Below are 23,371 nucleotides of genomic sequence, written 5' to 3'. Positions count from 1 at the left end.
AAAGCTTCGATGAATGTTGAAGTAACTTTTCATGTAGTTCAATAATACTCACTAAGTCTTCCACTGTTTCCATTTGGGAATATTTAATTTTCCTTTTAAGAGCAAATTAAATATGTGCATAAACCAAAACCTGCTGTAACGGTTGACAGAGGGGAATGCTCTTAATGAGACAGCACTTACAGCAGTGTTTCATACTAAAAAATTATTGTATATGAACTTTGGCTTTATGATGCATTTACAGTAACATATCTGTCATATTGAGAAATATCTGAAATCAATATGGAGATAAAACGATTGCCTGGCCCTGGTGGCCATTTGAATTGGTGATTATCTAGAAAGAAATTGTTCATATTGATATGTTTTTTTAATTATTATTATTATGTGAGTTGCATTGATAAGAAAATTAAATAAACAAATGGAATGCGACATGTGATGTGTCATCCTGGCCTGGTCAAATTTCTTCTGTCTGAACACAGAATAAAAAACACCCACCAAATCTAAGACGTGAAGGTGTTCAGACTGGACTCAAGACCCAGGACTTAACAGTAGGGGAGAACGGGGTAAGTAGGCACACTTTTTACTCTAGTGAGAATTGCTCATCACCTAAACATCTTTCAATAGTCATTCCTACATTAAATTGAAGCTTAAGGTGTTGGCTTGAAATGTGTACCCCTCACTTTTTCTATCTTATTGTAATAAAGAAGAAATTAATCATCACAGACACCCTTACACATTGTGACAACCAACCCCATCAAGGGGTCGGTTGTCAAACACTATGGGGTTGTTTGTCACAATGTTATCTTAATGGGAATAATCTTAAAAAGAAGGCAAGCAAGTAGAACTAAATTTGAAAGTTTAATTGCATTGTCAAGTTGACAAATAGGCCTACATAACTTACTGTAGCCTTGGCAGCTGGTCTAGTTTGGGATGCACTGGGTTGTTTTGATTTTGTTGCCCTTTTTTCTTTTGCATGCTAGCTGCCTTTTCCTGCTCTATTCTTTCCTTCTCTGGGGTGTCAGTGAGGATACAGCTTGGCAAATTATTTTGTTATTGGGTTCCTTTTCTGGCTGCAGCCTTGAGATAACATGTGACAACCAACCCCCCAAAAAATGTGACGACCAACCCCAACTTGAATTTCTTGCTAGCATCAAGGCCAACAACCATCTGACAACTAATTAGCTTGCTAACCACTATCTAAACTATAGCTTACCCTTCACACTTTGTATGGGTAACAAGTGTTTTGTCATAAACCCATTGTGTAAAAGCCTAGAAGAAAAATACTGAGGAGCTAAATATTTTCAATTTGACATGAAAAACACAAACAGTCGTCTCACCTCAAATTCAGCAGTCTAACTCCAAGGAAGACTATGTAGGTGACCTCTGATCCCAATTCTGGATATTTACATACCAAAATTTCACAGACAGCGCCTTCTGGTTCCGAGATATAACGATTGTGACAACCAACCCGTGTGACAAATTACCCCGTTCTCCCCTACATCCCTGCAACCAACCAGAAATAATGAAGGAAGGGCAAATACAGCACCAGTGTCCTTATACAAGTAGTTAACAGCACAGCACATGCTTTAAGTATGTCGTAGTGTATTTGTAATTAGCTTCAACAAGCATGTGTATCCCCCCCCGCTGGTGCAATGACAGTAAGAGATCCTCTCTGCAGTTCAATAACCCAACGCTTCTGCCAATTACAGCTTTACACCTTTCCAAAAGTGAAAGGCTAACAAGCCGGGCTCCACCATCCATGCCTGGGGAGGGGAGGGGAGGCGCAGGGGGTTGTTACAATATTCAGCTCAGAATGTGGAAAGAATCATTCGTCCATCAGAAGTATCATCCATCATTAATTATTCATGGTAGAGCAATTCATGCAGTAAGTTTCACTCTTGCTATCCATTGCAACACACACACATGCACGCACATACGCACACAAGCACGCACGCACACACACACGCACGCGCGCGCGCACACACACACACACACACACACACACACACACACACACACCAACCACTGTTGTAGTGGTCAGCAGAACATATGCATTCTTATTTGTTTGTCATTGTGTTTTCTGTTTTTTAATAAATGCTCAATCAAACCAAATTAATTCTATTTGGAGAGATTCTTACTTGCTAAACCCTCAGTATGTTGGAGATATTGACGAAATGATATACATATTTTTGATACGTTTCGAAGCTAAAGCTATAGTGCGAATTTCTGTCGCCCCATGAGGAATTCTGAGTAAATACAACAATACTGTTGGTGCAGCTACATGAGGTCATGCATGGATTTTATTCCTTCTGCGTCCAGGTTTTTTCTTAGCAGTAGAATCAACAACTGAAACACTTCTTAGGCGCTTGTTTGAATTTTTCTGAGCTCCTGCGCCATTGTCGGGGGGCCATACCAGTTTGCAAACGCTGCCATACTGAGGAATACAGAAAGAGTTTTGTGGAGCCGATAGGCTTAATCAACTTTGTTTCAACTTCTTTGACGATGGCTTGAATGTAATCGACATTCATTTCTATGAAAAAGTTCGACACTATTGCTTCAACTCTTTTGCAATACAAATCTACTTCTATTATGAATGGCTAGAAGGTATGAGCCAGGTCACCCTTCACACTTAAAATATACTTCAGATCTGAATGGATTTGATTAGTTTAAAATGTTTCTATTCAGCCGTGCAGCATGAGAGCAGCGCTGCCTCATTATTGTTTAGACGCTGATCAAAGCAGCCAATGGAGACGGTCTGCCAGGTTACACAAGCTAACCTGTGTATGTAAAGGACTGCTAGAGGAAAAGGTTAAAAGATCAATTCCTTCACAGGGCGCTGACATGCTGATTATCACCAAGGGAGGGACAGAACACATACACTGCAGTTCATTAGTTCACCCTTTGATTGGTGGAACATTTTGAAAGATGGGTGAGCATTAGTGTCATCAGCACTTTTCTGACAACAGAACGCGACTTCAGTGGTTGACAAAGAAGGAAAGTAGATTTACATTTTACATAACTTCCTTAAATACTAATTATTTTTATTTATTTTTTGTCCTAAACCGACGCTTTGCTTTTAAAAATGTCATCAGTATTTAATCTTTTTTGCGCTTTCTTACTGGGTTAGTTGTGACACATATGGTTTCCTGGCTTTCTATGGTCAAAAGAGCTTAACTGTTTTTCTAAAGACACGTATTCATGTTACTGTAATTGAGTACTTTTTAAAGTGGTTTTTAAACTCTGTAATTTCACCTTTACTTAAGTTTTATTTAAAGTATTGTACTTTGCTGCATTTTATAAAGTTTTAAAAATACTTAGTAGATTCTTAAGTAATTTTACTCTGACTTTAGTAAAATGTGCATTAACTTGATTAGAATATTTTAGTTATCTTTCCAACTAAGCCAGCTGTAGCTTATATCTCTTCTTTTTCATGGGTAGACAGCATACAGTGGGTTTTGAGAGCCCATTTTGTTATAAATAGATCCTTGTTGTGGTCGCAACAATGTTAATAAGAAAAAGTTGTGGCAAGCAAGAGAGCCCCAAACATTTGTACACAAAATATGGATGAGTGCAGCTTTAAATAGCTTTAAAGTTATAAGGCTCAACAACTGAACAACCAAATGCCATTATGTACAACAATAGCGTAACAAGGCCAACGTTTGAACCAATTATCCCTCACGCGACATGGCTAGAGAGGATTCCAATTAGAGCAGCTCTGTTTTCGCTTTGTGTACTGTCACTTTCCAGCCAATGGATTAGAAGTCTGGCTAAATTCATGATTAGCATACAAAAAGAGAACGGCAAGAGTCGGTAATGACTGTTTAATAACCTACGGTGCATTCAAGTGTTCCACTTTGACACTAACTGCTACAGTAGTAAGGAACGGAGGCCCAAATGAAACCAATTGCAATTCAAAATCTGACAGGGAAAACTGTACGTCCTAACAGATTATATTAAATGACATCGTGGTTAAATTTCCCTCTACTTTATAAAATGTTAGCAACTTTTAGAAGTGGAGCACTGCTCATGCAAAATTCAAACAGCCTTGAAGCAGAGCATGGCTTGTCAGTGTGTGTTTGTCTCCATTGTGCCATCCATGTGTTCCTACCTGGGAGACGGGACTGGTGGACATTTTGACCCGTTGTTGGAACAGCACACTCAGTATGCGGTTCTGCTGCTCCAAGTCAAAGACGCGGGTCCGCAGCTTCACACACTCCTCCTTCAAGTCCTACAAACCACCCCAAAGAGGAGAACGAATGGACAGATCATTGTGACTGACTATTATGATTGCGATATTTCAATCAATCAATCAAAACATTATTATAGCCCAATTTCACCAGTAAATGTCTTAAATGTTTGTACAACATAAGCAAAATAAAAAAAATGCTGTATCATAACTGTGAGAGAATTTTGGGTCGTAAGGATATTAATATTAACTATCCCATAGACTGAAAATTCTCTTAAAATAACAACACAACAAACCATATGTAAAGCAGTAGGAACAAGTAATATTACATAAATAGTGGCATACTAAAAATGGCATGAGCATGAGCATGTGCATGAAAAACTACACGTGAATCAAATGCTAATTCAACCGGAGCAGAACACAATACCGGTGGATTGTCACATAACAAAGAGTGCTTTCTGTTTAGAGATACCATACTATACTGAAAAATGACACCTTAAGTGTAGTTATACCATGGACAAATGACACCATATTTAATGTATGTTTGGTTCTCCGTGTGTTATTTGTGCAATTTTGATTAATTCAATCAAACGTCAGAAACCAAAACCCTGTGGAATAAACAAGTGCTTTATGAGGAAAATTGGACTAGACAGAGATGCAGAGGTAAGGCAGAGTCATTGTTTTGTAAGTCAAAAGTAAGACTCAAGCAGTGATATGAGGTCCTCCTAAGTAAAGGTCATGTCCTAAACTTTGTGTTTGGTGTCCTAAACAAGACGCTGTCCATCACATTTGAAATTTAACAATAAACAGAAATAGTGAAGTTTTTTTTATGTGCTTCTGAATGTATTTCTGAGTAAACGTTTTCTACTGTAATTCTAATGTCTAATACATTTGAATATTTAGGCTTATCAAATGTCTAAAGTCCAAGTGAAGTCACAACTCATTGGTGTGGTAGTCAGCTGATTTAGTGAGCGTGTTTAATCTCCTTTTGTCAAGTCTTAAGTTATCAAATCAATGGTGCAGGTTCTCACTTGAGTCTGTGTGTGAAGTGGTCATGATTTATGGAAGCTAAAATTTGCACTTTTCAAAGCAGCAACACTTTCTGAAACATCTGCCAAATGATTGCAGATCTTGAATCAGATTTAGACTTCTTTTAACTTTTAAAGATCATGAGGTAAGATGTGCCATAAGTGAGTCATCCCCTGCGTTCCAATACCCATACTTTCTGCTAATTAGTATGGTAGAAAAAAGATTCAGGATGTCACAATTATTGTGGTCAGATTGTGTATGCTTAAAAATACCTGGATGTCTACTATTTTCATTGTAAATGTAGTACCGTATGTAGAATAGAAAAAAAGAAAGAGTATGCAATTTGGAACGCAGGGACCATTTCTCTTCCTGATTGTAATGGCTGAATGGATTAACATTGCTTGAGTTGTGCATAGAGGAGGACCAACCTTCTGTGTGAGGAGGGCCTGGACCACCTGGTTAGCCACCTACAGGAGACATGGTACACAAAGAAAGTGAATAAATGTTTAAAAGGTTTTAGGATGGTGGGCGTTATTTTAAATGCAGAGAGACTGGACTGCAAATGAATACGACCCCAGTCAGAGAGAAACCAGAGGCATGTAAGATGTGAGTGACAGCAGGTTGCATCACAGAGTCAGAATGAGTGAAATCACACAGCAGCAGTTCATATGTGTAACTTTATCCAAGTCTATTTTAGTTTATTTTGAATGTAAAATTGCATTATCTCAAATGCCTTCAATCCTGTTTTTTTGGGGGTTTTTTTCTGAAGCGGATGCATACTTTATACCCGTAGGCACTGGAATAATAACTCTGTCTCCACTTCTTGGGTATTGCAAAATGAATTCCCTTCACCTCCATCTCCTATCTATCAGAAGCACCGGGCCCAGCTTATTGTAAGAACCCTTCTCAATGCTTTCCCCTTTTCCCCCAAAAAATAGATTAATGTGCATTATTAGAATGAGAAAGCAGGAGAGGGGAAAAGAATCCCACAGCAGAAACTCTATCCTCTAACCAGAATAATGTTAAATCCTCACAGGCAGCAATCGCCATGGTAACAAGCCAATTAGTGAAGCCAGCTAAGAAATAAATAAAGAATAAAGACTCAAGAGGGGTCGCCTTCTCTTAGCTTTCCTCTATGGACTTTACTTTAGACAGTCATGTGTATGCATGTCTCTTAGCTACTAAAGCTGATAGTCATCTCCTCAAGTCATTTCATGTATACAGATTAAGGCGAGACACAGCAGGCTAATACATTGTTTCTTCCAAGCACTTGTCAATTTTGAGATTTAAGGACATAAAAGGTCCAAAATGTTCATTAACGTGTTTAATTGACTAAACCTTGTCTGTTTGCGTCTGTATATTTCTCCTTGACGGCCATTATCTCAACATTTTTAAAGATTTTAACTCTGACTTCATCCAACATCTAGATTATTGATTTTCAAAGAAATGCAAATGTATGCATAAAAAGTTAGATGTTGCCAAACATAAAAGAAAAGTAATTAAAAAATAGTATTATAATTTTAGGAATCAACTGGCAAAAGTTTATGTCAATATCTATAAGTTACACATTTTAAACTATTCACCTGTGTCTCGCCTTAAAACAAATACCAACACTCCCAACAGTCTTAGAAGATTGAGATTTATATCAAATCTTCTCATATCCCTTTTGGAAAGAAAGAAAATAAGCAGTTTTCCCCTTTTTCTTCAGAATCAGATATGGATAAAGGTGTGCACCATATCTCTGATTTCCCCCGTTGTGAGGATTTTCCCATATTCATGCTTGTCTGTCAAAAGATTATGGGGTTACTCTGCTGATTCTGATAGTATTATGTTGACTTTGTGAAAATGTGAGGTTTAACCACAGTGAGACTCTGTACAGTGTCAATGTTATCCAGCTCAAGCTATTACTGAAACTAGATGGTGATGGTGTTTTTAGCATATAAGCATGTTTGTGCTTGTTTGTGCTACGAGAACAGTAACACTCACCTCATCTAGACAGCGCTCATACTGCTTCCTCTGATTGTCATTTTCCATTGACAGGGCAGAGTTCTCCGCCTGGACAGACAAAAACACACGGACAGATACAATGCATGAATGACAGCAATGACTTCCTTAGAATGTGCTGCCATTTCAATATCCAAATAGAGTTGACAAGAAAAACTAAATAATAACGACAAATAATATGGTCATTCATGAACAAAAAAAATAATAATATGTGTACTGTGATAGAAGCGAGTCTTTGATGATGCTGTTGTTTCAAACCAACCGATAGATGATACCCCCCCCCCCCCCCCCCCCCCCACACACACACACACACACACACACACACACACACACACACACACTGCAGCACTGTAGGATTAGCAGCTTCCCTGAAGAAAGATAGTTTGAAATTAACAATGCTTTGAATTGCAAACGCCACCCTGCAGACCTTAGCGACACCCAGAGGGGCTCACTTTGTAGTTACCCCAGGTATAATTCAATTACTGACAGAGGTTTTTTTTTGCACAGCGGGGAACACACAACCATTCTCGAGATCTCGGGAGGTGACTTTCCATTGAAATGATTAGTCCAGTAAATCCTAAAAGGGTAGAGACTATACCTGAGATGGTTTGTTTTCACTTGAGTGCCGTGGGGACAACTCGTCTTAACAACAGGTTCATGGGACATCACAGAAATGGCTGGTAATCACGAGAGTGCAGCAGAAGCCAAATAATCACTCACACAGCCACACTAACTTCAAACTGAAACCCAAGAGGGCAGCCACAGATAATCCCCACAGTATTTGAACCTATATAGCTGCATGGTTGGAAGACCGAACTGACGCTGATTTATATCCTCAGTCAAACTGGTCACAATGGAGAATGGATTGTTCTGACTCTGGGTCTGTTCTTAGGACAGTGGTTGAAAAGGCCACAGATCAGCCTTTGGGGTTTGCAGAGAAGGTGTGTGTAAAGGTCAGGGGAGTCCAAGTAAATGGGCTTGAACTTAAAGTGTTTGAACTTTACACACGCTAACACTTACTATTGATTTGACAAAACTAACACAAGCTTTAATGCTGAACATGGACAGTGGATCTTTTTAACACATAAATAATATTGAATTCAAGCTTGAAATATATTCTTAGAAAACTAGCCACAACTGTTTTACCCCAATGAATCCACTGCTGTAATCACCTTGTGAACGTGATAATGTGCATTGCTTTTATGCTTATAACTTAATTTATTTAGGAGCAGTACCTTTAAATTGTGAGACAGTGGATCTATCTATCTATCTATCTATCTATCTATCTATCTATCTATCTATCTATCTATCTATCTATCTATCTATCTATCTATCTATCTATCTATCTATCTATCTATCTATCTATCTATCTATCACAACTGCTCATATGATCCTGAATATAGAAATACATTACTTGCTAAAAAGTAGATGTTTGGCTGTGTGGTCGTTTTTGTACAGTTAACAGTTAACATTAACATTGATGAGTTGATCTAGAGAGCAATGCATCAATCAGTGTTTTCGGCTTAACCGTCAAGTTCCACTAAACATTACTTTTTGGTTTGATGAGCTGTGTGGAGTCGTTTAATTTACTCTGTCAAAAAGCACAGAAAGCTCAGTTAGTTTATTTATAATTTCTCTTGAAACTGTTATTTGTGGGTCCGGGGGAGAAAATGTTTCACTTTTCATGGCAGGTTATATGGAACGTACCCAAGTGTGCCATAATGACTTGAAAGTAGCTTCAGACTAAATGAGAAACATTCCAGTGTCGCTCCAGTTTAGCGTTAAAGTTTAATTACAGATGTGAATCAAATAAAAAGCAGCCACCATGAAGAGGCAACGGCATGAACATCCCCAGAACACACTCTGAGAATTATTCACTGGAGTCAACAAAGTAGACAAGATAATGGATGTCATTTAAGACGGCACTTTATTCTAAAAGATCATCACTAATGACAGCGTGGTTAGTATGGGCCTTTTTAAGTATTCAACTGTAGTGTCAGCACGGAAAATAAATATCACTGAAATGATGTTCCATTATATCCAATTATTTAGCAGGCATCCATTAATATATTTACTTGAACAGTTGTTGTGACCTTTTTAGGATGCGGGATGCAATATCAAGATGCAGGATGCAATATTAAAGGTCAGCTATTATGCAAAATGCACTTTTTCATTTGGGATTCCCCGGTGTGACGAGACTCCAAAAGTATGAGGGAAAAAAACAACCTTCTCTCCTTTTCTCCACTTTTCTGAAAAACTGCATTCTATGAGACCTTAAAAAGCATTTGCAGTTGCTAAACATACAGTGTAGATTGCATATACTGCGTGCAATCAATTATCAAAATATGAGTATAACACAATTCATATATACATACATACACTACCATGCAAAAGTTTGGAATGACTGTATAAATGTTTTCTTCTTTTTTGAATAATGGACATTTTAACAGATAAAAATAGTATCACTCAAGAACCTAATGTATTATGTACATTTATTATAGTTTTGGCCCCAAAAGAAGAAGAATTCAATGAATAAAACGTCCATTTTATAAATGTCCCCACAGTGTTTCATGACAGGACAGACTCACCATTTTCAGCCCAAACACTCTTGGATTTCGAATTTGTTTTCTGGTCCAGAAGTGGTCAGAAAGTGACCCTCAATCATTTTTGAATCAATCCAAATATTTTGGGGACCAGTGTAATCTTTGGATTTAATAGGTTTAAACTGTGATTTGTCAGTCTATAGTGTATTCAGCTGATATCCTGTTCCAGTAGTGCTTACCCTTAACCGACCTATTGTTTCTATTCTGAAGTTTGAAGCAACAAGCCTGTTAAATCCAGCTTGTGCCATCTTATCTTTACAATAAGGGAACATCAATTAACTGTTAATTAATGTTTATTTAATGCTATAAATAGTTAGTTAATGGTAGTTCATGCTCATTAAGCATTAACTAATAACTGTTAATGCTTGGTTAAGATAAGCATGAATGATACACAATAAAAAAACTTGAACTTTTAGATTGTTGTTGTTGTTACTTTTACCAGACAACGTATTGTTTTATGCCCCAACATACAAGGAAACAACTCATGGTCAGCGTTTGCACATTTTTTATAAAAAAAAATTCAGGCTGCTTTTACCTTAAGGATATACAGTATGCTTCGCAATAAAAGTAGCAATGCGATAGATAATGTCTGTCTGAGAGTTCTTAACAGACTTGTAAGTCCTGGTACCTTTTCAGCAGAGAATAAGGTGTGCGTGGCACACTGTACACTCACACTGACAGCAAATGTTAACTACCCTGTCAGCATTTTTAATTATCGACTCCAGGTTATGAATCCCTCCCTTGTCTTCTGCTGTTTTTTTCTTCTTCTTGCCCCTAGGACGGCTCTCCAGCATTATGTGCTCTCCCTTTATATAATATTCAACGCTGGATAGAGGCATGATGAAACACTGACTGTTGGCTAAACTTGTTTGTCATCTACTGTACGTGTGCCCCTGCTATTTTCAAATGCAGCCATGAGGACCCAGGTGCTATGAATCACACAACACTGCTTAATTTGTTGTCAGGTCATTTCATTCGAACATGCTTATGCTTTTAATTGTGTTAGCTAATAAGACTGAATTACACAATAACAGTATCTGACAGGTGTCACGTTCCAGTGTTCCTGAAGGAAGTCATTACGTATTTACCTTAGGCAGTTTCTGAATTATTTTCATGCATCTTACAGTGTATGTCTCTAATGATTTTAAATTGCTTAGCCCTCAGCAAGTAGTTTTCCACCACATAACCCAGTCTGACGCCACAGAGCTGTACCACAGGGGTCTACTGCATATATTTTGTATTTAACAACCTCACCAGCCCTTTAATCCTACGCAAATAAGGATGAAACAAAAAAGGCTGCAGTGACCATCGCATAACCTCTCTTAATAATGTTCAGTCCCTTGGAAGAAACCGCCTTGTGTGCTGTCCTTGAGCTGCCCCCTATTACCAAATCTCTATATTAAAAGGCATACCAGGTAATCTCCAGTGAAGGCTAAGCGAACCTTTGTTTATGTTTATACTAACCGCGGCAAAAGTTGACGCTCACAGCAATTACCCTGCCCGGCATGGCTCCTTCCAATATACGTCAATCTGTGGCGTTCTGGGCAGTTGGTACAAACATAAACAGCTGCTGGCTCTGAGCCAGGCTGTTTTAGATCGCCGTTAGTGGAGCCGCTGCTGTGTGGGTAAACACCCAACTTTTCCCCTGCTGGAGCTGCTGGCCCCCGCTACATAACCCTGGATCAGCAGCTGACGATGAGTGAATGAACACTTAAATGTACATTTTGGACCTTTGATTTATACTAGTATGAAAGAAGAAATGTAATGGGAGCAAAATAGCCAAAAAGCTCTAAATTGACCAGTGTGTTGTTTTTGACTGCTGTGTCTTGCCTTAAATGAAACATGTGGAACTTTTAGTGTATCAATCAATCTGGGATGAAAGGAAAGGATTTTGGTAACAGGAAGAGTGGTGGGGTAATGGGAGAGAGTAGGGTGGAAGCATAAGTAGTGGACCATACAATCCACTTTACCTCCAGGGCTCTGAGTCTCTCCAGCAGGGGGTTGCTGTCCGTTGAGCTTTCGTCCAACCCTGCGCTGGTCTCAGGCGAGGCAGGCTTCTGTGCTGCAGTGGGCGTGGGACCCTCCAGACTGTCCTGCTGTTTCCACATCTCCTCCAGGAGTTTGTCCTTAAAACGCAGAGAGAGCAGATCAAGGACGAGCTTCTTAATATAGCAGGAAAAAACATCCTTTCTTTTCAACACTGGTCAATTTTGAGATTTGTGTCTATCTTGTCATACATAACTAAAAGGTCGAAACATTTTGTTTGTTTTTTACTGAACGGTGTCTGTTTGTGTCTTTATATTTCTCCCATGATCTTTAACAGCCATTATCTCACCAATAGTTTTTTCAATACTCTGAACCCAAGATCTCAACTTCTAAAGCACTTACATCAACTACACTTTCCATAATATATTCTGCAGGTTATTACAGAAGGAGTTCTTTATATCTTGTTAATTGTCTGATTTATTAAAAACATGCAGAAAATTATTTTTTTAAGAACTGTACATAGTGTTTCTTTATTCATAAAATGAAAAAGGACTGTATCCACAATCTGTTCCGTAAAAACCTTTGAAACTAATATGTTGGAAAAATGAAATAAAGATTTTAAGTCCGGCTTTATCCAACATCTAGATTTTTGGTTCTTAAACAAATGTACACATAACTAGATTTTGCCAAATGAATACATTTATTCAAACATTTCTGAACTAATTGTCAATACAAAAAGTAATTGGTAAAATGTTAGAAATCAACCGGCAAAGTTTCATGATGATATCTATAAGTGAGAAATGTTACCCTATTCTCCTGCAGTGTCTCGGCTTAAGGTCACAAAGAACTGAGAGATAAATTCTCATCGTAACGTGCTCTATTATACTACGGCAATACATCTTCATAAACAACAACAGTTAATGCAGACATTACTGCAGCAGTTAAAATTCAACGTTGCTTCACTTCAAGGTTTCATTGACCCCACACTTTTATTGTGACCATCTAATCAAAGGACCCAGCAAGTGGTGCTGTCTGTCTCACTGTGAAGCAACCCCTGGCTTTATTAGCTTAATGCTACTAAACTGCTTCACCATGTGGGCTGTTTTATTAGGCCGCAGATCATTTCACCAACCGTAATTATTTAATACCCCAGCATTTACAGTATTTGTTCGTACCATTAGCTATTGTTTGAGACTTTGTCATTATTTGATTACCAGCTTTTCTCAGTCAGTCAGTCAGTACTCTCAGTCCATATACAGTACTTTATTAGCATTATTCATCTACCCCTTTGGCAACGAAAAACTAGTAGAGAGGACAAAAACCGGACTACCATCTCCAGGGTCAAAGTGTATCGGAATCAGAAATACTTTATTGAGCCCTGAGGGGGAATTTGGTTTGTTACAGTTGCTCCTATTTAGAATAGAAATATACAGAAAATAATATGGGCTTTTTTGCTTTGCTACAATACCTAAAAATCAAAATCTTACAACAGTTATATAAGAATAATAAGTAGATACATATTAACATTATACAGTACTACAATATGTTTCCATGTGGTAATATTGTATGTCTTAACCCTTTAGTTTACTTCAGTCAGTGTCATTGGTGCACAAATGTTTGCTTACGTCTCGCTATTCACTGGAGCTTCATATTTGCTTGCATGAGATAAGAAGACATGATTGCTCGGTGTTTGTTTGCCTGTATTGAATTGATGCATTATGAAGCACTTTGCAATAATGATGAGTGTAGACTTGCGTAAGCCATTTATTAAAAAGCCTTGATTAAAAATAAAAGAAGCATGGTTGACGGCATAAAAGGGATAGGAGAAGCTTATGGTTGAGTTACATGAGATCCCAAACTAATTAGTATTATCAATTAGCAGCATTGTTTGCATTTGGTGTATGGTTCATTAGTTATTATATTATGCACTTTCATCCACACAACCAGCAACAATAATAAACTTAAATGATAATCTCTCATATGTGTTTCCATGTGGTGGGGACTAACATTTGTTCTGGGAGTCACATTGTGAGGACTCATCTCCAAGGTAAACTGTCCAATTCAAGGGTTAGCTATTCCTGTAATTGATTACTCTTACAACATAAAAGCTATACAGTGCACAACGTTGTGATATAAATGAATGTCGGTTTTATTCAAGCCATGAGTAAATGAGTTGACACAAAGTTGATTCACTTCTGTCGCCCCCAGAGGAATTCATAGGAATTACAACAACACTGACGGCAGTATCTATGTGAGGTAAGCATTCGGCAATGGCGCATGGATTGTTTTCCTTCTGCTGTAAGTCCAGGTTTTTTCCTAGCAGTAGAATCAACAACTGAAACACATCTCCGTGGGTGCTTCTTGATCTCCTTCACCAGTGTCAAGGGGTGACACCAGTTTGTAAACATTGCCATACTACTGAGGAATACAGAGAGAGTTTTGTGGAGCTGTTAGGCTTAATCAACTTTGTGTCAACTTATTTGGCAATGGCTTGAATGTAAGCGTCATTCATATACTGTTCATGACAAAGTTACGCACTATATCTTTAAGAAAAGCATTCTTATTTTCGATTAAGACGCATCACTGCGACAGCTTTTGAAAACCATGCATCACTCCAGCAATCAAGTCTCCAGAGAATCCCTCTATAATTGTATAATAAAAGTCTTCTTTTTTTTGTTTTTCAAGACAAGGCTTCATTTGATTTACATCAATCAGTGATGCGAGTATAAAACCAACAACATAAACATGACATCATCTCTCATATATATATATATGTATATATCTAGTGGTGACCGGAGCTCGCTCTTGTACCTTGTATGCCTTCATGAGGTCCAGTGGGTCCACCTTGGGCCCTTCCAGTGAGTCCTGGTTCTGGAGTAGTGATCGCACCGTCTCCTCCATGCTGCGTTCAAGGACAACAAAAAAAAATACATACAAACTGGTCAGGGGATGGCAGCTAGAGAGAATCAAAGACGACCTCATAGAAGAAAATGGCCATTATCCAAAAATCCATACTCATATTTCAACATCAATTTTTTAAGCACTTCAACCGAACGCTACTGTTTATTCACAATAAAAACGGCATTTTTGTTTGTTTCTTATATAATAATAGGCCTATATATTTTAATTCTTGTTAGTCTAAATATTAAAAGATATCAGAATGGGAGTAATAGTGGAGTCAAATCCTGTGTTATGAATTTTGATGGTGAGGATACACCTTTGTGTTATGTAGCCTAATAGTTTTTGACAAGGCAGACACTGAATGGTGAAATTAACAATGTCTGCAGTGCAGTGTCATTTTTCCAGTCCAGTGGCTTCAGTAATGAACTTGCTAATTGGATTCGAAAGTATAAAACGGAGGGTGAGAGAAGACGGTAACCCAGTTGCTGCAGGTTCTTGTGTGTTAAAGGGACATTTCACCTGTTGTGATGCCATGAACAGCCAACATCATGGTCGCACCAGCTCAGAAAAAACTGACCGACAGCATCTTTTTCCACAGACCTTTCCAAATCCATAACCATTTACACAATGTCAACAGTTTTTTCCTTTATTATAATTCACAAGAAAAGCATCACATAACACACATATACATACAAACATATATGCATACATGAAAGTACATAATCTTTACAATTACTTAAGAAATCATATATTCCCTAATCCATATAAAATAATGCATCATATTGCAGGACATAAAATATATATAAAAAGGAGTAAGTTAGTCTTTAGTCATGAAGTAAAAGAAAATTACAACTCAGTATCTCATATCTTTGTTCCCCATTTGTTTAAATTGTCAAATCATTATTTCCTGTAAATGATAACGTCTACGACAGTATGTTCACAGTTAAGATTTCTCACTTTGACTAAAGTGCTGCTATGTGCACGTTCACATTGTCCTTAGACTTGTAATACGTCCACATTAATAAGGCTTCAAAACAGCCACAATGCAGCAGCTGACATTTGTTCTAGAAATGGCTTCCACAGTATCAGTGTAGTCCTGCCTTGCGGTTTCATAATTGCTTTCGCTCTGAGCTGTGCATGCTTGACAGACACTGACCATGTTCCTCATAATGTTGTATGCAGTGACATTTTGCTCTGTCTGTTCCAGAGCAGTGCCCCCCCCCTCCCCCCCCTCCCCTCTGTTTGATGCGTGTGGCACGGCCATTAGCACTAGCCGCTGACAGTGAGCCCAGCATTTGCATTCCTGCCCCAAGTCACTGGCAGTGACCTGAAACAAACCCGGCCTAAATGAAAGCAGCGGGTGAGGTGGTGGAGGGAGGGGGGACTGCTGGTCTCAAGTACTGAAAGATTAAAAGTCTATAAAAACACAAACTTCTCTTTGTCCACAGGGCCGCTCGTGGAGCAGTGGTTGGAGCGCCCAAAACATCTCCAGCTACAAGCCATAAACCATTATGTTCACCCTTCTAATTTATCATATGACCTCCTGAAGTGACAGGGGTCCCTCACATTGCGGAAGAGCTAAATGACTTTCCATCAGCTGTATTCAGCTTTGTAGCGTCTTTCATCTTATTGCTTCAGTTTTTTACAGGCCACAAATTGATTGATTCACTCTCACGGCTCTCATGGTGTATAGCTTTCAGATGCAGCAGTTTTAGCGGACAAAACTTTAATAACCCAAGCTAAGCACCGAAATGCAAATGGCGGCTAAATGGTGAGCATTTACAGTAACAACTAAAGTTATTTGCCTCAATAGTTGGTGGAGACAAAAAAGAAGCCAAAACATTTACATTGGCCAGGTAGCCAGACACATGAATTCAAATGAATGACATAGTTTCTCTAGAATAAGTAACTAGGCAACTGTTTGGTGATGAGTTCACCATAACAACTTCAAAAGGAACTCCTTTGTTTCTTTCTGTTTGCCCTTTTCACATATAATCTAATAGTTTCTGTTAGTTAGTTTCATACAATACATTCATTTATTCAACCAAAAAAAATGCTTCAGCTGCTCGAAGTTTCTCAACCGTGATAACTGGTGACTGGTATCAGTAGCTTTGCTAGCATTGGCTGAGCCACTCATTTCCACATCAAATATAATGGCAGGCACGCTCTGGCCAGCCACAGTCCAGAGGCTGAGAGTGGTTCAGGGCTCCAGGGGGAAATAGGGCCTCACATGACCCTTTTTGGGGAAACTGCCCTAATAGTCATCGCTATCCATGCGGCTGATTTGATAGCATCACTCTTTCTACCCTGTCAAACAGAAGTGAATCAAACGCTTGAAGCCAGCCTCTTTAACCATCAATAATCACAAAAGCTTCATTTTCTGTCTATAAAAATTCACGCAGTGCTCCTTCTCACCACCTTTCTGGATTAGAAAACGATTTCTATTTTAGACAATTATTTACAAATGATACATTACTCTTCTTCTGCATGTTTCGGTTATGTTTCACAGCATCTGAGCCTCAAGCATCAGGCTGAGTGCAGCTGTCGCAATGCATGATGGGTAATTTGGTCTGTTTCGGCCCATCACCCCCATCCACCTGATTCCTATCAACAATCGTGTTTTTCTCAGGACTGTTTCATTGATTGCCTCTACTTCTTTACGTCATCATTCACCCCCATGCTGCTCCCCCACTGAATCTCACCAGTGCTGCTCATTTGAAAATGTTGGCTATAGGCTAACCACACAGTCCCCACAGTAGTGTCCTCAGTCACTATAGTGAGTGCTCTGTGTTTTGTGATTGGCCACTGAATGGAAAGTGGGTCTCCTGGTCTCCCAGTGGACCATGTGGGAAATAATGTGCAGCTGAGGGCTCTCAGAAAAGAGAAAAAAACAAACAATCTCTGGCTCTGCCCTAACTAGGCCTGGTAGTACTCTCTCCTTGCCATCCCCGCTCTCATCACGGCTGTGGTCTGGCCGGAGAGATGTCTGCCGTCTGATTGTTCCTGCAGTTCAACCTCATTTCAGATTTCAGAGCTGCTGAATGAATGTTATGGATGTTGTGATTTTGCTCTGCTGTGACTACAAAGAGAATCTGGCAAGATTTTGCTGGCAATGAATAGTGCTGGCCGACCACATTGTAAAAGTGAAATATTAAAACTGCTTTTCAGAGGCTGAGTTGAACTCCCCATGACCAATAAACTGCTCTACGTACAGTACATGTGTAAAACGGCTGCAGTTTTCCCTTTAAAACAATTATCACTAGGTAAAACACATAATATAAGAAATAATATTCAACTTTGTTATCTCCTCACATGAGAAATGTTCTACTTACAAACATAACAAGAAACCACCATGAATTTATAACAGTCATGAAGCAGAAAACAATTAACTTTAACCAGGGAGCGGGGGTCAACAGTACTAGGATACTTGTAGTCAAACTCATTTCATGTCAAGAACAGTGAATATCTCCTCAATATCTGCTACCTGTACGTACTGCGTGTGTGCAGCTTTACACACACACACACACACACACACACTCACACACACACACACACACACACACACACACACACACACACACACACACACACACACACACACACACACACACACACACACACACACACACCCATATTGTGCTCAACCCTATAGAGTTTACATGCTATATGCTCTACATATGTAGACACACATGTGCACCCATGCATGTGTTGACAGTATGTAGAGTGTGTGACATTGCTTCAGTGACCGTGCATAGGCATTTGTTTTGAGTGGAACTGACCCCTACTTTATTACCAGAGGGGTTGCTGCATGCTCTGTGACATTTTGCCACAGGCTACACTTTTCAAAGCAGAACCCTCAGTTCATTGTGCACAACAATGTCTGAATGAATGGCCTAGTTTCCCCCATAGTGACCCCTCTCCACACTTAAGTTAAAAAAATCAAAACTGATCACAATCTGCATAGAGAAGCACCTCAGTGCTAATCTTCTTTATTGTTTTAATGTCTGTCTATTTACAGCACATTGACATATTTAGGTGTATTTAAATGGGACCCCTAACAGACAGGATTGCTATTATTATTATTAGGCCAATATCCAGTCAACATCAGCATTATTTGGTGTCATCACTTGACCTGCATTGCATTCCACTACAGCCACCAAATGATGCACATTTTTTAGAATATTTTTTTATGTTTTTTTTTGGACACTTCACCTTGAAAACTGTTTCTAGCTGTTTTAGGCATGTAATAGTTGATTTTTATGGTTAGGTTCTCATGAAACTGCATGTACAATTGCTGTACTATAATTCACATAATGTGCATAAATGTACTTGAAGCAATATACAAAAAGAATAACTTTCTTACATCTAACTGAATTATCCATGTTTCCTTCTCAGTATGATTCAACAATCATTTGTGTGAGAAGTAAGTAAGTAAACCAGATAACAGTTTGTTAAAAAAATAAGTGTTTTTAAATTCTAAAGATAAACTTCAAGAAGGAATTTAGACAAAACAAGGTAAATATCATGATTCTTTGGTTTGTTGTTAATTTTAAAAAGCAGTTATTGGTCATGTAGTATCAAATTGAAAACTATCTAGAACTTTCAAGTGGAAAATATATATTTTTTTTAACTCTGAAGTTGATTTCCAGTCTTCAAGGATAAAGTTGTTCTGTAAATAAATGATGTGTCCTAAAAGGTCCTTAGTGGCCGGTGTTTTAAGGCATATCAACAGCAAAGTTTCATCAGAACACTGACAGTCAGGGTTTGCATAAAAAAATTAAAAAGCTTGGGGGAAAAAACAGCTTTTAACAAGATTCAAAATATAGAGGGTGGTGATTTAAACCGCTATTTGCCAATTCTATGAAAGCAAAGTTAAATTTTCTTTACTATAGGCCGGGTTCTTCAGCTGCCTGACACACACATCCTCCTGTGTTAACTAAGAAGAAAGTAAGAATAAAACTAATTTATAATTTCTTCAAACATTGGGCAGCAGTTCAAATATCCTCTGCATGGCGGGGACGAATTAATTTACACTCACAAATCATCAGGGCCTAATCTCACACCTCGCTGAGCATATGCAGATGGGAGGGGGGGCAACAGTCGGCTGGACATAATGCCTGGTTATTATTTCCTTTATGGCGTGCTGGGAGAAAACAAAATCAATAAGTGTGTAGGACACAGCAGTGGGCTCTCACTGCACAAGGTTGACACTTTGTATCAGGTTTTAGTGTCGGCTACTCCAATAAAAAGAGAGGCGATATCTTTCTTTCAAAAACAATCTCTACATGTAGTGGGCTCTCAACTTAATGAAAATCTTGGATGTCACCACAGAGGCCCAGCAGCTCATCACATTTGCTGTTTGGCATGTGATGGATGTGTGCTGTGCATTATGTTTGTTGATCCATTGGACAGTTTGTCATTGATTTGTGGCTGCTGGTTTTTTAATCTCAGGTATGACAGTGTGACTATGGGGAAACTTTTTGAACATTGTACAGAAAAAACTCACATCACTCTCACTAGCTAGCTGCAGTGTATCAAAGGTAATGGCTTTGAGAGTATACAGACAGCCACACTGTCACTAAAATTGAATTTGGAAATGTAACAATACTGAAATTGGCTCCTACACCACATTGCCGCATCAATCTTATACAGGTCAATACGAGACCACAGCTAAATGTTTGACACCAAAAGGCAAAAAAAGACTATCAGGATATACTGCATAGCCATTAGCTAATAGTTAAAGTTAACTGATAAAGAAGTTCAGGCAATTAGTTGCCATAAAATGATGCTGTTTAGGTCAAAACCTCCTGAAAGTAGCTTAGGCTAGCTTAAGTCAGCTTGTCTTCCCCACACAAACAACTTTCTTTTCCTTTATACGCTGTGAGCTCATTTAAAGTTGCACCATTCACATTTAGTTTATATTAAAACTGGATGAAAGGACTAAAGGCTCAGTGTTCAATGGGAATTGGCGTTTTTTCCGGACAGACGTGGTAGAAATGGAAAATAATATTCATGTGTTTTACTACGTGTGTAATCGCTTGAGAAATGTAAAGTTTTTTTTTTACCTTAAATGAGGCTTTTTGTATCTACATAAAAGATGGCACGCCGCCATGTTTCTACAGTAGTACAGAACGGACAAATTTAACAGGCTTAAACATTTTTATATATAATGGGCGTCCTGGGGAAATGTTGGAAGATAAAGTTCTACACTTTTAACACACAGTATTGTTTTGGTTTTCCAACCCACAAACTAGAGATAGCACTAAAAGGTTTGTTAAAGCCACTGTTTTTAATCTCACCCAAGTCCTGAGAAAAAATACCTGGCTCTTTCGTTGCTTAATGCTTCACTATAACAAGCTTAAAAGGAGAGTAAACATATGACTCACATTAAGTGCCAAAAACACGACTCCAGATGAATGCTAATGTTGCTCCGTGTCTGCTGGATGTGTAAATAAGCACCTGCGGGCTAACGCGTTAGCCGTAACATCTTTCTGCGTTGATAATGTGTCTGTGTTGTGTTTAACAGCTTGTTCCGCTGCCCCCAGAGATACACCCCCAAAAATCAATTAATGCAGCTTTTAGTACACTTATGATGACATGTCACATAGAGTTCACGTGGGTTACTGAGAGGACAACTCTGCAGTGTCAAAGGCAAGGCAGACTGTTAGCTGCTAGCCACCAGATACCATTATACAGAAGAGGAAATCTATCTGTATCCAGGTTTTTGCTGGTTAACTGCCAGTTAGACCCAGATGTATCTGGGGTTGTGGCTTATCACAGGTGGAGGTAGTGCCATGTTAGGTTGGTAATGAGGGGGGCGTGGCTTCTCCCCTTATGACATCATGAGGGGAGAAAAATCTGATTTGGGTTTTTCCAACACACGTTTTCAGAAAGATGGAGGTGGAGAACAAGAGAAAAGTTGTTTTTTCTCATACTTTGGGAGTCCCCTTTAGATGTTGAAACACCATGGAAAAAGAGCATTTCGCATAACAGGTGACCTTTAAGAAAAACACTGTCGGTCGGGCTCTGGTGGAGTATGTAACTGCTTTTCAGAGTGTGTAGGCTGGCTGATACCTGGAGAAGTGCTGCTGCAGAGTCACCATCTGCTGCCAACCCTGCTGAGACCTGGCCCTCTCTCTTTTCTCTCGTCGCCCAGATGTTGTTTGTTCTCCAGCTGGGGATATTATTAGAACGGATCAGTGTCGCTGGTGGCGTAGCTGCAGGGGACAGGGAGTAAACACCAGTGTTAGTTTGTTGTTAATCTTGCATATTATAATCCCACTGAAGATTTCAATAGGTACAGTACATCTGTTCAGCAGCTTGCCTTTCTCCCCTCTATAAAAGGAGACCGTTTGTGGGGAAAGTTAACTTGTTTTGGAGAGAGAGGGGGTGACACAGCCTGACCTCATCTGTCCTCTCTCCACCTCACACAATGTAGTGTTGAATTAGCGTCCAGGTCCCTGTTTTTCTCCACAGCTGACAGGTTTTGAGATGGACAAACTCCTTACTCATGACATTTCAGCGTATCCTTGGGCTAGACTGTCACTTTTCGACCAAATACCTGTATGTCCAAAGAAGGACACATACTCAAAAGTGCCCTCATAGTACCACTGTAGAAAAGGTTGAGGTCTTGTTAAAATTATTATGACAATATTACCTATACGGCTGGTCCTCTGGCTTTATACCTGTCTGAATATTTATCCACTTATTGTTGCTGTGGTGAATTTGTTGCTTTTGTGAATTGACCACCAATGTTAATTGTTAGCTGCATTCAATGACCCTGTTCAACCTGTAAGCTCCGTAAGAACTGGAGAACGCTTGTTGTCAAAATCACTTTTTTTTTCTAGGATCTGTAAACTGGTATGTTGATAGGCTGGGCCCCCTTTGTTTACATACTATTTGTTTACATACCAGTTTATAGACCCTTGGCTTAAGTTAACATGTTTTTTTTTTGTTCAGCGCATAAACAGAACGGACTGGTAGCAGATCATGAGGAGATATTCACTGATCTGGACAACAAGGGATTTTTGACAACGTAATTATTATGGTTTTTTTCCATCTTTATTCTGCTCCGGCACTAGCATCCAGCCACAGGTTTGTGACTCACTTCACTCAGTACACTCCATCAGTTCTACTCCATCATGCAGTGTTACAGCACAGGCATGGAACTAATGTCACGTTTTATTATTGCTGTATTCTTCTTGGATATTGTTTTTAAGTCTTGTGGTCATTCCTGACCCCCTGAAATCGTATTCACAGCAAAGACAAGTTAATTTCACACCAATGGTTTCTGTTCAAAACAGTCGGTGTGAACAGTTGTTTAAATGTCAGAACCATTGATATAGAAACATTTCTATAACTATGGTCAGCACCATACCAGTCCCAAATATAATAATAATAATAATAATAATAATAATAATAATAATAATAATAATAATAATAATAATAATAATAATAATAATAATAATAATAATAATAATAATAATAATAATAATAATAATAATAATAATAATAATAATAATAATAATAATGCCTGAATGGATGTTAGACCTGGTCACATACACATGCATATACACCCATAGAAAGAAGTACTATATAGGTATGCACATACAATATAATGTTAATAACATCTACATACATAGAAAAACATTTGCCTTTTTCAAGT

The 23,371-nt window shown here is 38.6% G+C and overlaps 1 protein-coding gene across 1 annotated transcript in view; it reads right to left on the bottom strand.

Annotated features, from left to right (window-relative positions):
* Positions 1-21,809, bottom strand: part of LOC307258757 (nck-associated protein 5-like) — a gene marked incomplete at both ends in the record, with an annotated part of 59,286 nt that extends 37,477 nt beyond the window's left edge. The window contains 6 exons of the mRNA XM_080038412.1: positions 4,106-4,225; positions 5,641-5,679; positions 7,199-7,267; positions 11,790-11,945; positions 14,617-14,707; positions 21,781-21,809. Coding sequence (XP_079894538.1) covers positions 4,106-4,225; positions 5,641-5,679; positions 7,199-7,267; positions 11,790-11,945; positions 14,617-14,707; positions 21,781-21,809 — 504 coding nt within the window. The remainder of the gene's footprint in view (positions 1-4,105; positions 4,226-5,640; positions 5,680-7,198; positions 7,268-11,789; positions 11,946-14,616; positions 14,708-21,780) is intronic.
* Positions 21,810-23,371: the final 1,562 nt, after the last annotated feature.

Source organism: Ammodytes marinus, assembly GCF_949987685.1.
Source record: "Ammodytes marinus genome assembly, chromosome: 12".
Lineage (NCBI taxonomy): Eukaryota > Metazoa > Chordata > Actinopteri > Uranoscopiformes > Ammodytidae > Ammodytes > Ammodytes marinus.
The sequence above is the reverse complement of the archived record's forward strand: the minus strand, read 5'-3'. Positions and strand labels throughout refer to the sequence as shown.